This window comes from Heterodontus francisci, chromosome 42 (assembly GCF_036365525.1).
Source record: "Heterodontus francisci isolate sHetFra1 chromosome 42, sHetFra1.hap1, whole genome shotgun sequence".
Classification (NCBI taxonomy): domain Eukaryota; kingdom Metazoa; phylum Chordata; class Chondrichthyes; order Heterodontiformes; family Heterodontidae; genus Heterodontus; species Heterodontus francisci.
The window spans coordinates 5,998,057-6,011,349 of record NC_090412.1 but is presented as its reverse complement, the minus strand read 5'-3'; the positions used below and the strand labels follow the sequence as shown (position 1 = coordinate 6,011,349).

General features: G+C 46.4%; 1 protein-coding gene across 1 annotated transcript in view; it reads right to left on the bottom strand.

Annotated features, from left to right (window-relative positions):
• Positions 1–313: 313 nt before the first annotated feature.
• unc5b (unc-5 netrin receptor B) overlaps positions 314–13,293 on the bottom strand; it is a 232,047-nt gene continuing 219,067 nt past the window's right edge. The window contains exons 15-17 of the mRNA XM_068020412.1: positions 8,450–8,614; positions 6,025–6,203; positions 314–2,920 (exon numbers count right to left, since the gene is read on the bottom strand). Coding sequence (XP_067876513.1) covers positions 2,758–2,920; positions 6,025–6,203; positions 8,450–8,614 — 507 coding nt within the window. The 3' untranslated portion in view covers positions 314–2,757. The remainder of the gene's footprint in view (positions 2,921–6,024; positions 6,204–8,449; positions 8,615–13,293) is intronic.

Sequence of the window (13,293 nt, the reverse complement as noted above, 5' to 3'; positions counted from 1 at the left end):
CATAGATTGTTCCAATATAATTTTATAAAAACTATATATAGCCATCTAAAACAATTATTCAGGACTCTGATTTTTCCTTAAAAGCTCACCACTGTATGTTGATATCATTTAATTAAAATGATTAATTAGGAGTGTGTGACTTTGGTGGTCATGAGGTCAAGCTCGGTGTTGGGAGAGGGGCCAAATCCCTCTTTCATCCAGGTCCTACGGAACTAGGGTTGCCAACTCTGGTTGGACGCATTCCTGGAGATTTCATTACCTGACTACCTGTACTCCTACCTTCCACCAACCACCCCCCCCGCTCCCCCCCCCCAATCAAACAGCCTTACCCACAGCAGTCCCTGCCATTGCTGATATTTTATAAAAAATGTTCAAAGAAATTGAAAAAAAAAACACCTTTTTTTTTTAATGCCCCTATGTTTTTTTTTTCCTGGATGACTTGTAGCAATGCCGAGGAGGTTAATCCAATTCATGAAAACTCCAGATCAATCCTGGAGGGTTGGCAACCCTATATAGAACTGCAAATGGGTTTATTTATTAAATGGACCCTCCAATTTGGTTAGATAATGAGCACAGAGGCTCTTTCTCCCCAGTGGCAGACTAAGACGGATAATTCATGTCCAATGATTTAGTTTCTGAAGCAATCATTTAAAAATTAAATCACACAATGATAAATTTAAAATGCATTTGTCCAAAATATCTTGAAAATAAATAACTCAATATGCAGCTTTACCAAATATTTAAACATTTCAACAACATTTACAAATAACTAATATTAGTGTCATTTTTTGATGGTGCAGCCTCGGATATTTCATACTCCTGTTGACACCAAAACAGCATCGAAGATTTATCACACACTCCCACATTCAACCAATGTTAATTTATTTTCCGGGTTGGCCCGACCTTTTAGTCAACTAAAGATGTTTCAAAACTACAGCGGAAATGACAACACAACCACCTTTCAAAGTCCGTTGACTCGTATTATTAAATTACTCATTGTGACTTGGCAATAACCAAAGGTGTTTTATTTAAAGGCAAGTTTGGAGTAAGACATCACTGGATAAACCCGGAAGTCAAAGCAGGAATGAAACCTTGGAGGGCTGTGTCATCTGAGAGCGTTCCTGAAAAAATGATCTCGACAGAGGTAACATTCTCCCCAATGAACACTTCCTTTTGACCTCCAGCATAATGAAGAAACTCCTACGTGATGCACTTTCAGCTCATTCAGTCCATAGCTATCTCTAGACGTCAATTCTAGGGTCCCGAAATGGCTTTACAATTCTTCCGGTTTTCAACTTAACAAGGCTTCAAGGACCAAAAGCTCGGGTTTCCCCAGGTTTAAGCAGTTGCTTTGAAGTTTTGAGGCATCACAAGGCCCAGTGAAGTGGAGTGAGTTTGTGGGAAGGTGTGGGGAGCAGATAATGTTACATCTCTGGATGAGGATTCTCTTATGAAAGGATCTGAGAAGTGTCAAATGATGGTGGGGTGTCAGAATGGTTCCATATGTTTTCTGTATGCTTTCCACACATGGCCTCGAATAACATTCAGTACTGAAATTAAAATTCTGAGAAACAAAAGCTGAATTACAGTTAAGAATATAATGCTGAGAATGTACCTTAAAATGTCAAAAAGATGTTCACACAGTAAGATCTCTGGGCCCATACTCATTCAAGTCAAGACCCTGGACCTCTGCCTGAGGTTCCAAGTCCTGGGGTGGTGTATGTGGGTGTGGCTATTTCTTTTGTCAGGATTGTAAGGTCATGAGTCAGGAATGAGGGGATGGTCGGCTCCTTTGACGAATCACTATTGCTTTGCTACCATCCTAACAAGTGGCTTCAACTTAGCGAAAGTTGGGTGGGAATTACTCCTGCGTATCTCGATGGAGAGATGGGTCGGAGGGGTGAAGGGAAAGAGGGTCATAGGTCAGGTATACCTGCACTGGATTCATAAACGTCTTCATGCTAATCAGAAATGACTGACTGTAGCCTAGAAATGATCGTGGTTGATATTAGCGGCTGAGTGCGCACTAACTTTTGTACGACGTTCTTCTGTGTGCATTAACCCACTTATTTCAAATGCTACCACTACAATAGCTAACAGGAGAATGCTGTACAAGCCCGTTAAATGCTTGATCGTGGTTATCATCAGGAACAAGCTCTGCGCTTGTATCAGAGAGAGAGAATCTCTTGGGTTTAAGTCGTGTTCTACAATCATGACTTGGGAGAAACCTGCACAGATGTGACCTCGGGAAAGTTTTCTTCCAAACCTGAAAGGAGAAACCTTTTCGCCACAGAGAAAGACAATGAAATAGGATAAAATGGCCCTGTGAGTACTGCCTGCATTTACGATTCATTCTCCTCTTCTTCGTAAACAGTTGTGAGCAGCTCAGTTGGATTCCCCCCTCTTCTCGTACAACATGTGCACTAGGATCTGAGTGATGTCTACATCAGCTGTGAATGTAAACAAATCCTTGGGTTTCATACAAAGTTTCAATATAGGAGCAAAAAAAAAGCATCCAAAGATATGGATAATAAATTAAATGCGTTTCCTCAGAAACTGTTAAACCTTTTACAAGCTGCCCAAAGCTTTTGATAGGAGAGAGGGTTTTGTCTAGATTGAACGTGACATCTTCAGCTGTCATGTAAAAATGCTACGTTCCTAATTTGCTTGATGCTCCAGTGAGCAGCAAGTTGATTTCTACAACAGCTGCTATTGATGCTAGTGTTCCATCACTGTGTTGATAAAGTTATCCATGTTTTAGCACTCTTCTGTCGTCATGACTACCATCATGTCACTCTTGCCCATCTCCTCAAGGACACTAGCGAGGGAATTGATGTCTCCATCATCTTGGTGCTGGGCTTCCCATAAGTCCAGGATGACCCCAGTGGGACTAAGTTTCGTTGCAAAATAGGTGAGATATCTAAACACGAGAGAGGAGAAAAAGATCAATAAAGGGGTTTACGTGGGTATCTCTGAACTTTCACTGATGGTGCAATCAATTTCTTGTAGATTTCTGGCTCCAGGTCAGAAGGAACCAGTATGAAATGACTGGCTTGCTTTCTAATCTGCTTATACTTTGCATACATTCAAGTGTGACACATGTAATGTTTACATGAACAAATAAATGGCTGTATCTAGTGACACCTCTATTCCCAGCAGAATGGAGAGAATTGGTAATTGCCCTGTCAATCAGTCTGCACTGCTGGGATTGATTTTACTCATCATTTATACTGTCTGACTATCCTCCACTCACTGCATTTTGATCGTGAAATAATCCTGCCTTTATCGGGAGACTCTGCGGTAGTTCCGGTCAAGAGTTCAGAGACTCGGTTTGGTCCAGTAAATTAGAACAAGTCCCACCCCAACTTCAACTCATTGCTGACACAGCACTGTCAATATTCACTCCATAAATAAACAGCATGATGGATGGGTAGACGTTCAGTTTTGTTCACAGTGGCCATGTGGCTTACTCATGAATCAAACCTGCAACATGAATTAACGTGTTCCACACATTTTCTGCATTGTCTGGTTTTAGACAGTGTTGGTCCTATAGAAAGTGAGTCTGGGGAATTAATAATGGGAAATAAAGAGATGGCAGATGAATTGAACAGGTATTTTTCATCAGTCTTCACTATAGAGGATACAAGTAACATCCCAGAAATAGCTGTAAATCAGGAATTAGAACGGAGGGAGGAACTCAAAAAAATTATCACCGGGGAAGTGGTATTGAGTAAATTGCTGGAGCTCTGGGCTACCAAGTCCCCAGGTCCTGATGGACTTCATTCTAGGGTCTTAAAAGAAGTGGCTAGCATGATAGTTGACGCGTTGGTTTTAATTTTCCAAAATTCCCTAGATTCAGGAAAGGTTCCATTAGATTGGAAAATAGCCAATTTAACTCCTTTATTCAAAAAGGGAGGGAGACAGAAAGCAGGAAACTACAGACCAGTTAGCTTAACATCTGTCGTAAGGAAAATGTTAGAAGTTATTATTAAAGACGTTATAACAGGGCACTTAGGTAATCAGGCAGAGTCAACATGGTTTTGTGAAAGGGAAATCATGTTTAACCAATTTATTGGAGCTCTTTGAAGAAGTAACATGTGCTGTGGATAAAGGGGAACCAGTGGATGTACTGAACTTAGATTTCCAGAAGGCATTTGATAAGGTGCCACATCAAAGGTTATTGCGGAAAGATAAAAGCTCATGGTGTAGGGGGTAACATATTGGCATGGTTAGAAGATTGGTTAGCTAACAGGAAACAGAGAGTGGGCATAAATGGGTCATTTTCTGGTTGGCAAGATGTAACGAGTGATGTGCCACAGAGATCTGTGCTGGGGCCTCAACATTTTACAATTTATAGAAATGACTTGGATGAAGGCACCGAAGGTGTGGTTGCTAAACTTGCTAATGACACAAAGATAGGTAGGAGAATAAGTTGTGAAGAGGACATAAGGACAAAGGGATATAGAACACTAGAGCACAAGAAATAGGAGCAGAAGTAGACCATATGGCCCATCGAGCCTGCTCCACAATTCAATATGATCATGGCTGATCTTGGGCTTCAATTCCATTTTCCTGCCCACTCCCCATATCCCTTGATTCCCTGCAAGACCAAAAATGTATCTATCCCAGCCTTAAATGATGGAGCATCCACAACCCTTTAGGATAGAGAATTCCAAAAATTCACAACCCTGTGAGTGAAGTAATTTCTCCTTATCCCAGTCCTGAATGATTGACATCTTATCCTGAGACTGTGTCCCCGTGTTCTAGATTCTTTGACCAGTGGGAACAACCTCTCAGCTTCTACCCCTATCAAACCCTTTTAGAATCTTGTATGTCTCAATTAGATCGCCTTTCATTCTTCCAAACTCCAGAGAATATAGGCGCAATTACTCAGCCTCTCATTACAGGACAACCCCTTCATCCCAGGGACCAATTTGGTAAATCTTCGCGACACTGCCTCTAGTGCAAGTATATAGATATTTTAAGTGAGTGGGCAAAGATCTGGCAAACTTAGTATAATGTGGGAAAATGTGAAATTGTCCATTTTTGCAGGAAGAATAAAAAAGCATAGAAGACAGAGATGAGGAGATTTTTTTTTCCTTTTTTCAATTCGTTCAGATGTTGCTGGCCAGGCCAGCATTTTTTGCCCATCCCTAATTGCCCTTGAGAAGATGGTGGGGAGCTGCCTTCTTGAACCGCTGCAGTCATTGGGGTGTAGGTATACCCACAGTGCTGTTAGGAAGGGAGTTGCAGGATTTTGACCCAGCGACAGTGCAGGAATGGCGATATAGTTCCAACTCAGCATGGTGTGTGGCTTGCAGGGGAACTTGCAAGTGGTGGTGTTCCCATGCATCTGCTGCCCTTGTCCTTCTGGGTGCTAAAGGTTGCGGGTTTGGAAGGTGCTGTCTAAGGAGCCTTGATGCATTGCTGCAGTGCATCTTGTAGATGGTACACACTGCTGCCACTGTGCATTGGTGGTGGAGGGAGTGAATGTTGAAGGTAGTGGATGGGGTGCCAATCAAGTGGGCTGTTTTGTTCTGGATGGTGTTGAGCCTCTTGAGTGTTGTTGGAGCTGCACCCATCCAGCCATAGAGTTATACAGTGGAGAGTATTCCATCACATTCCTGACTTGTGCCTTTCTCTCAAGAGGATACAGTGTCTTTGGAACTCTCTTCGTCAGAAGGCGGTGGAAGCAGAGTCTTTGAATATTGTTAAGCCAGGGGTAGATAGATTCTTGATAAGCAAGGGGGTGAAAGGTTATCGGGGATAGGCGGGAATGTGGAGTTGAGGTTACAATCAGATCAGCCATGATCTTGTTGAATGGCGGAGCAGGCTCGAGGGGCCGAGTGGCCTACTCCTGTTCCTAATTCGTATGTTTATATGTTTGTAATTAAACTGCTCAGTCTTGTTCCATGAAAGGAAAGAGTCTGTTCCATTTGTCCTGGGAATGACCCCTTCAACGACCGGACAAAATGCATCCTTTATTCTGCTTGTTGAGAGCCTGCAAGGTAAATTTCTGCTCACCTGTCTACCCCCAGCTTCTGGGCCAGGAGTCTCCAGTCATTGCCTCGGGTGTTTGGTGCATCCAGATTTGTGCAGATCTTCTGCCTGATGGAGTATGGAATCTTAAAGGCATAAGGGCCGACCTGGGTGGTTACATTGGTGCCAACCTGTGTGTGGAACGGGCTAACACATTTGGCATTCTGTTGAGGAAAGCAATAAATATTATTCGGTGATGCCAATTCAGACTTCAAGATTACAATGCAAACAAAATAAATATTTCAAAACTTGCTTGGTCTGAAGGGTTAATGTGAGGACATGGGTGACTACTGAATAACAACAGTTTGCATTTATATAGTGCCTTTAATGTTGTAACACATCCCAAGGCATTTCACAGGAGCGTTATAATACTCCCCTTGTCACTATGAGCACGAGCATTGTAAATATGAAGGTGAAAATTTCCTCTCTTTGTACTTCTTGTGAAAAGAATGCATTTTACAAGAGCGTGCATTACAAGTTCCTCAAAATACCAGGCTGAAGGAGACCTCAAGCGTGACCCTGAGCTTCTGTTTGCTTGTCATTTTAATTCTCCGCCTCACTCCCACTCTGACTTCTCCATTCTCACTCTCCTACACTGCTCGAATGATGCTTCATGGAAGTTCAAGGAACAGCACCTCATCTTTCGTTTAGGCAGTTGACAGCCTTCCGGAATCAAAGCAGAGTTCAATAATTTCAGATCATAACCACTACTCCCATTCTTTTCAGACAACAGGTTCTGGCAATAATTCTGCTGTTGCCATTTACACCTCCTCTTCGACCCATTTTTGGTTTCTTCAAGTGTCCAATTACCACCTCCTTTTGTCATTTAATCTGTCCTGCCCTTCACCACATCAGACCTTTCTTTTTGTTCTTTCTAACCCCCTCCCACCCACTCTACCGCTTTCCCTGTCTCTGTACTTGCTGAAGACACATCTCTACATTTTCCAGCTCTGAGGAAAATCACTGAATTGAAACGTTAACTCGGTTTCTTTCTCCACAGATGCTGCCAGATCTGCTGAGTATTTCCAACACTTCCTACTTTTATTTGACATCTCCACGAAATCTCTTCTCAAGTCTCTGTGCATAGGAAAGCATTTTTGCCCAGAAAGTTATGATGAACAACAGACCAGAACAATGGCTGTTCAGCATGCCCCACTCCAGAGAAAAACACTGCTAATTAACCCTAAATCAGATATGGAATAAATCGAAATAAATCACACTCCTGGCAAGACCACCATAAGCTGAAACTTCTAACATTGAGAAGGATCTTGAGGGGCTTCACAAGATGGAGCGATGGATGGGGAGATAGTTATAGAGCAAAAGGTTAGGGACAAAAGTACAGGGGTGTGGGAGACGTGGCGAGGATGAGGGGCTTAGCAAAAGAAGCTGAGGGCAATGCATGGCTGATTTTCCAGTGCTGTGTTTGAGAGTGTCATTCTGAGCTTGTGATTAAAGTGAGTTATTGGCACAGAGCACATGGAGTCTTACTGTGCCTACTGACCTGGCAGCTCTCAACACACTGAGTGCCAAGAGTAGGAAATAAAATTCCATTCCCAGCACCAGTGTCCCTTACCTTTATGAAGATAGAATGTGTTCCTGCTCCTTTTTTCTATAGGTTGTAACTTGGAATGTTATATAAAGAGAAAGGCAAGTTACAATGTCATGAGTGAGCAATGCACAAGTGACAAAGCTTTTGAAGTTCCACTGTGCGATGCTGGTCTGCGAGCAGGTTAAGCGTTAATTAACATCAAGTCATTTAGCACAGTTTCAAAATAAGGAGCCCCCATTTCAGACAGAGGAATTTCTTCTCTCAGAGGGTTGTTAACCTTTGGAATTCTCTTCCCTGGGGAGCAGTCGAGGCTGGGTCATTGAATATATTCAAGGCTGAATCAGACAGATTTTTGATCTACAAGGGAGTCGAGCATTATGGGGGGTCGGCAGGAAAATGGATTAAGACCACAATCATATGATCTTAATGAATGACGGAGCTGGCTCGAGGGGCTGAATGGCCTACTCCTGCTCCTGTTTCTTATGTTCTCATTTGTTGCTTAGTCTATTCATATGAAATTCCTCTGCCTGCCCCATTTTAATGAGGTAGGTCAACACTTCTGGTAAGAAGTGAAATAGATGAAATAGGCTGGGAGGAGGCTTGTGTGGACCTTAGACATTGGTATCGGCCAGCTGGATTGAATGGTTGGTTTCTGTGGTTTATATTCTATGTAATGCAGTGGAGTCAAACTAACCGTGTCTCCCAGTTATCCTGGACCGCTGCCCTCTTTAATGCTCTTGAAGTGTTAACCTAATTTATTCTCAGTAACAGACACAACTAGCATTTCATCGACAAGTGTGCTGACTGTTACAGGTTTGTGATCACAGTTTCTAACGAGGCTCTGGCTCCCTCTGTTCTTACCTCTTCAATGGTTGTATGTAGCTGGAATATCTGCCCCTCTCCCTCCACCTGTCTGACACAGATTTTGCAGGAGAATTCAGTCGATGTCAAGCTGTACCTCTCCAGTGAGAAGCTGCAGTGCAATGCTCTCTGGGTACCACTCCAAATATGGTAAAATGGAATTTCCTGGGAAAAGAGAGAGAAAGGGAGAGAGAAAAAGAGAGAGAGTGTGTGACCATTGATAACTTACAACTAATCTGTTCACTGAGGGCAACACATATGTAGTTGAAAACTAAGTCAACATAAAAGCTTCCAAATCTTGGGATGGTAAGAAAGCTCGAAAGCAAAACTTTCCAAATTGGCAGCCTCCGCAGCTGGACAGACAGTGAGCACAGTATGTGCGAGAATTCCAAAACCTCTTTTTCCAGTATTTGTTGAATGACTAATGTGTTTTATTTCTATCGCTTATAATTAATAAAGAAGTATATTGTGTTTTAGTTTGGGCAGTTGACATGGGGGTCCCTGGGAGCGTGTCTGTATTTACCAGGATTCCTGGGAGTGTGTTAGTGTTTACAGTAGGTCTGTGGGAGTGTGTCAGCATTTATTGGGGGTCCCTGGGAGTGTGTCAGCGTTTCCGGGGGTCCCTGGGAGTGTGTCAGCGTTTATTGGGGGTCCCTGGGAGTGTGTCAGCGTTTACCGGGGGTCCCTGGGAGTGTGTCGGCGTTTCCGGGGGTCCCTGGGAGTATGTCGGCGTTTATTGGGGGTCCCTGGGAGTGTGTCGGCGTTTCCGGGGGTCCCTGGGAGTGTGTCAGCGTTTACCGGGGGTCCCTGGGAGTGTGTCAGCGTTTACAGGGAGGTCCCTAGGAGTGTGTCAGCGTTTACAGGGAGGTCCCTGGGAGTGTGTCAGTATTAACAGGGAGGTCCCTAGGAGTGTGTCAGTGTTTCCAGGGAGGTCCCTGGGAGTGTCAGTGTTTACAGGGAGGTCCCTGGGAGTGTGTCAGTATTAACAGGGAGGTCCCTAGGAGTGTGTCAGTGTTTCCAGGGAGGTCCCTGGGAGTGTCAGTGTTTACAGGGAGGTCCCTGGGAGTGTGTCAGTATTAACAGGGAGGTCCCTCGGAGTGTGTCAGTGTTTACAGGGAGGTCCCTGAGAGTATGTCAGTGTTTACAGGGAGGTCCCTGGGAGTGTGTCAGTGTTTACAGGGAGGTCCCTGGGAGTGTGTCAGTGTTTACAGGGAGGTCCCTGGGAGTGTGTCAGTATTTACAGGGAGGTCCCTGGGAGTGTGTCAGTATTTACAGGGAGGTCCCTAGGAGTGTCAGTGTTTACAGGGGTGGTCTCAGGGATTGTGTCAGTATTAACAGGGAGGTCCCTGGGAGTGTGTCAGTGTTTACAGGGAGGTCCCTGGGAGTGTGTCAGTATTTACAGGGAGGTCCCTAGGAGTGTGTCAGTGTTTACAGGGGTGGTCTCAGGGATTGTGTCAGTGTTTACAGGGAGGTCTCTGGGAGTGTCAGTATTAACAGGGTGTTCCTGAGAGTGTGTCAGTTTACAGGGAGCTCCCTAGGAGTGTGTCTGTGTTTACAGGGAGGTCCCTGGGAGTGTGTCAGTATTAACAGGGAGGTCCCTAGGAGTGTGTCAGTGTTTACAGGGAGGTCCCTAGGAGTGTCAGTGTTTACAGGGAGGTCCCTAGGAGTGTGTCAGTGTTTACAGGGAGGTCCCTAGGAGTGTGTCAGTGTTTACAGGGAGGTCCCTGGGAGTGTGTCAGTGTTTACAGGGAGGTCCCTGGGAGTGTGTCAGTGTTTACAGGGAGGTCCCTGGGAGTGTGTCAGTGTTGACAGGGAGGTCCCTGGGAGTGTGTCAGCATTTACAGGGAGGTCCCTGGGAGTGTGTCAGTATTTACAGGGAGGTCCCTAGGAGTGTGTCAGTGTTTACAGGGGTGGTCTCAGGGATTGTGTCAGTGTTTACAGGGAGGTCTCTGGGAGTGTGTCAGTGTTTACAGGGAGGTCCCTGGGAGTGTGTCAGTGTTTACAGGGAGGTCCCTGGGAGTGTGTCAGTGTTTACAGGGAGGTCCCTGGGAGTGTGTCAGTGTTTACAGGGATGTCCCTGGAGAGTGTGTCAGTGTTTACAGGGAGGCCCCTAGGAGTGTGTCAGTGTTGACAGGGAGGTCCCTGGGAGTGTGTCAGTATTTACAGGGAGGTCCCTAGGAGTGTCAGTGTTTACAGGGAGGTCCCTGGGAGTGTGTCAGCGTTTACAGGGAGGTCCCTGGGAGTGTGTCAGTATTTACAGGGAGGTCCCTAGGAGTGTCAGTGTTTACAGGGGTGGTCTCAGGGATTGTGTCAGTGTTTACAGGGAGGTCCCTGGGAGTGTGTCAGTGTTTACAGGGAGGTCCCTAGGAGTGTGTCAGTGTTTACAGGGAGGTCCCTGGGAGTGTGTCAGTGTTTACAGGGAGGTCCCTGGGAGTGTGTCTGTGTTTACAGGGAGGTCCCTGGGAGTGTGTCAGTGTTTACAGGGAGGTCCCTGGGAGTGTGTCAGTATTTACAGGGAGGTCCCTAGGAGTGTCAGTGTTTACAGGGGTGGTCTCAGGGATTGTGTCAGTGTTTACAGGGAGGTCCCTGGGAGTGTGTCAGTATTTACAGGGAGGTCCCTAGGAGTGTCAGTGTTTACAGGGGTGGTCTCAGGGATTGTGTCAGTGTTTACAGGGAGGTCCCTGGGAGTGTGTCAGTGTTTACAGGGAGGTCCCTAGGAGTGTGTCAGTGTTTACAGGGAGGTCCCTGGGAGTGTGTCAGTGTTTACAGGGAGGTCCCTGGGAGTGTGTCTGTGTTTACAGGGAGGTCCCTGGGAGTGTGTCAATGTTTACAGGGAGGTCCCTGGGAGTGTGTCTGTGTTTACAGGGAGGTCCCTGGGAGTGTGTCAGTGTTTACAGGGAGGTCCCTGGGAGTGTGTCAGTGTTTACAGGGAGGTCCCTGGGAGTGTGTCAATGTTTACAGGGAGGTCCCTGGGAGTGTGTCAATGTTTACAGGGAGGTCCCTGGGAGTGTGTCAGTGTTTACAGGGAGGTCCCTGGGAGTGTGTCAGTGTTTACAGGGAGGTCCCTGGGAGTGTGTCAGTGTTTACAGGGAGGTCCCTGGGAGTGTGTCTGTGTTTACAGGGAGGTCCCTGGGAGTGTGTCAGTGTTTACAGGGAGGTCCCTGGGAGTGTGTCAGTGTTTACAGGGAGGTCCCTGGGAGTGTGTCAATGTTTACAGGGAGGTCCCTGGGAGTGTGTCAATGTTTACAGGGAGGTCCCTGGGAGTGTGTCTGTGTTTACAGGGAGGTCCCTGGGAGTGTGTCAGTGTTTACAGGGAGGTCCCTGGGAGTGTGTCAGTGTTTACAGGGAGGTCCCTGGGAGTGTGTCAATGTTTACAGGGAGGTCCCTGGGAGTGTGTCAATGTTTACAGGGAGGTCCCTAGGAGTGTGTCAGTGTTTACAGGGAGGTCCCTGGGAGTGTGTCAATGTTTACAGGGAGGTCCCTGGGAGTGTGTCAGTATTTACAGGGAGGTCCCTAGGAGTGTGTCAGTGTTTACAGGGAGGTCCCTGGGAGTGTGTCAGTGTTTACAGGGAGGTCCCTGGGAGTGTGTCAGTATTTACAGGGAGGTCCCTAGGAGTGTGTCAGTGTTTACAGGGGTGGTCTCAGGGATTGTGTCAGTGTTTACAGGGAGGTCTCTGGGAGTGTCAGTATTAACAGGGTGTCCCTGAGAGTGTCAGTGTTTACAGGGAGCTCCCTAGGAGTGTGTCAGTGTCTACAGGGAGGTCCCTGGGAGTGTTTACAGGGAGGTCCCTAGGAGTGTGTCAGTGTTTACAGGGAGGTCCCTAGGAGTGTCAGTGTTTACAGGGGTGGTCTCAGGGATTGTGTCAGTGTTTACAGGGAGGTCCCTGGGAGTGTGTCAGTGTTTACAGGGAGGTCCCTGGGAGTGTCAGTGTTTACAGGGAGGTCCCTGGGAGTGTGTCAGCGTTTACAGGGAGGTCCCTGGGAGTGTGTCAGTATTAACAGGGAGGTCTCTGGGAGTGTCAGTGTTTACAGGGAGGTCCCTAGGAGTGTGTCAGTGTGTACAGGGAGGTCCCTGGGAGTGTGTCATTGTTTACAGGGAGGTCCCTGGGAGTGTGTCAGTATTTACAGGGAGGTCTCTGGAAGTGTGTCAGTGTTTACAGGGAGGTCCCTGGGAGTGTGTCAGTGTTTACAGGGAGGTCCCAGGGAGTGTCAGTATTAACAGGGAGGTCTCTGGGAGTGTCAGTGTTTACAGGGAGGTCCCTGGGAGTGTCAGTGTTTCCAGGGTGTCCCAGGGAGTGTCAGTATTAACAGGGAGGTCCCTGGGAGTGTCAGTGTTTACAGGGAGGTCCCTGGGAGTGTCAGCATTAACAGGGAGGTCCCTGGGAGTGTCAGTGTTTACAGGGTGTCCCAGGGAGTGTCAGTATTAACAGGGAGGTCCCTGGGAGTGTCAGTGTTTACAGGGAGGTCCCTGGGAGTGTCAGTGTTTCCAGGGTGTCCCAGGGAGTGTCAGTATTAACAGGGAGGTCCCTGGGAGTGTCAGTGTTTACAGGGAGGTCCCTGGGAGTGTCAGTATTAACAGGGAGGTCCCTGGGACTGTCAGTGTTTACAGGGTGTCCCAGGGAGTGTCAGTATTAACAGGGAGGTCCCAGGGAGTGTCAGTATTAACAGGGAGGTCCCTGGGAGTGTCAGTGTTTACAGGGAGGTCCCTGGGAGTGTGTCAATACACTGTCAGCAGTCATTGAAATATTATTTATTTATGAGATGTGGGTGTTGCTGGGAGGGCCAACATTTATTGCATACCTTACTTGCCCTTGAGAGGGAGGTGGTGACAACTGAGTGTCTTG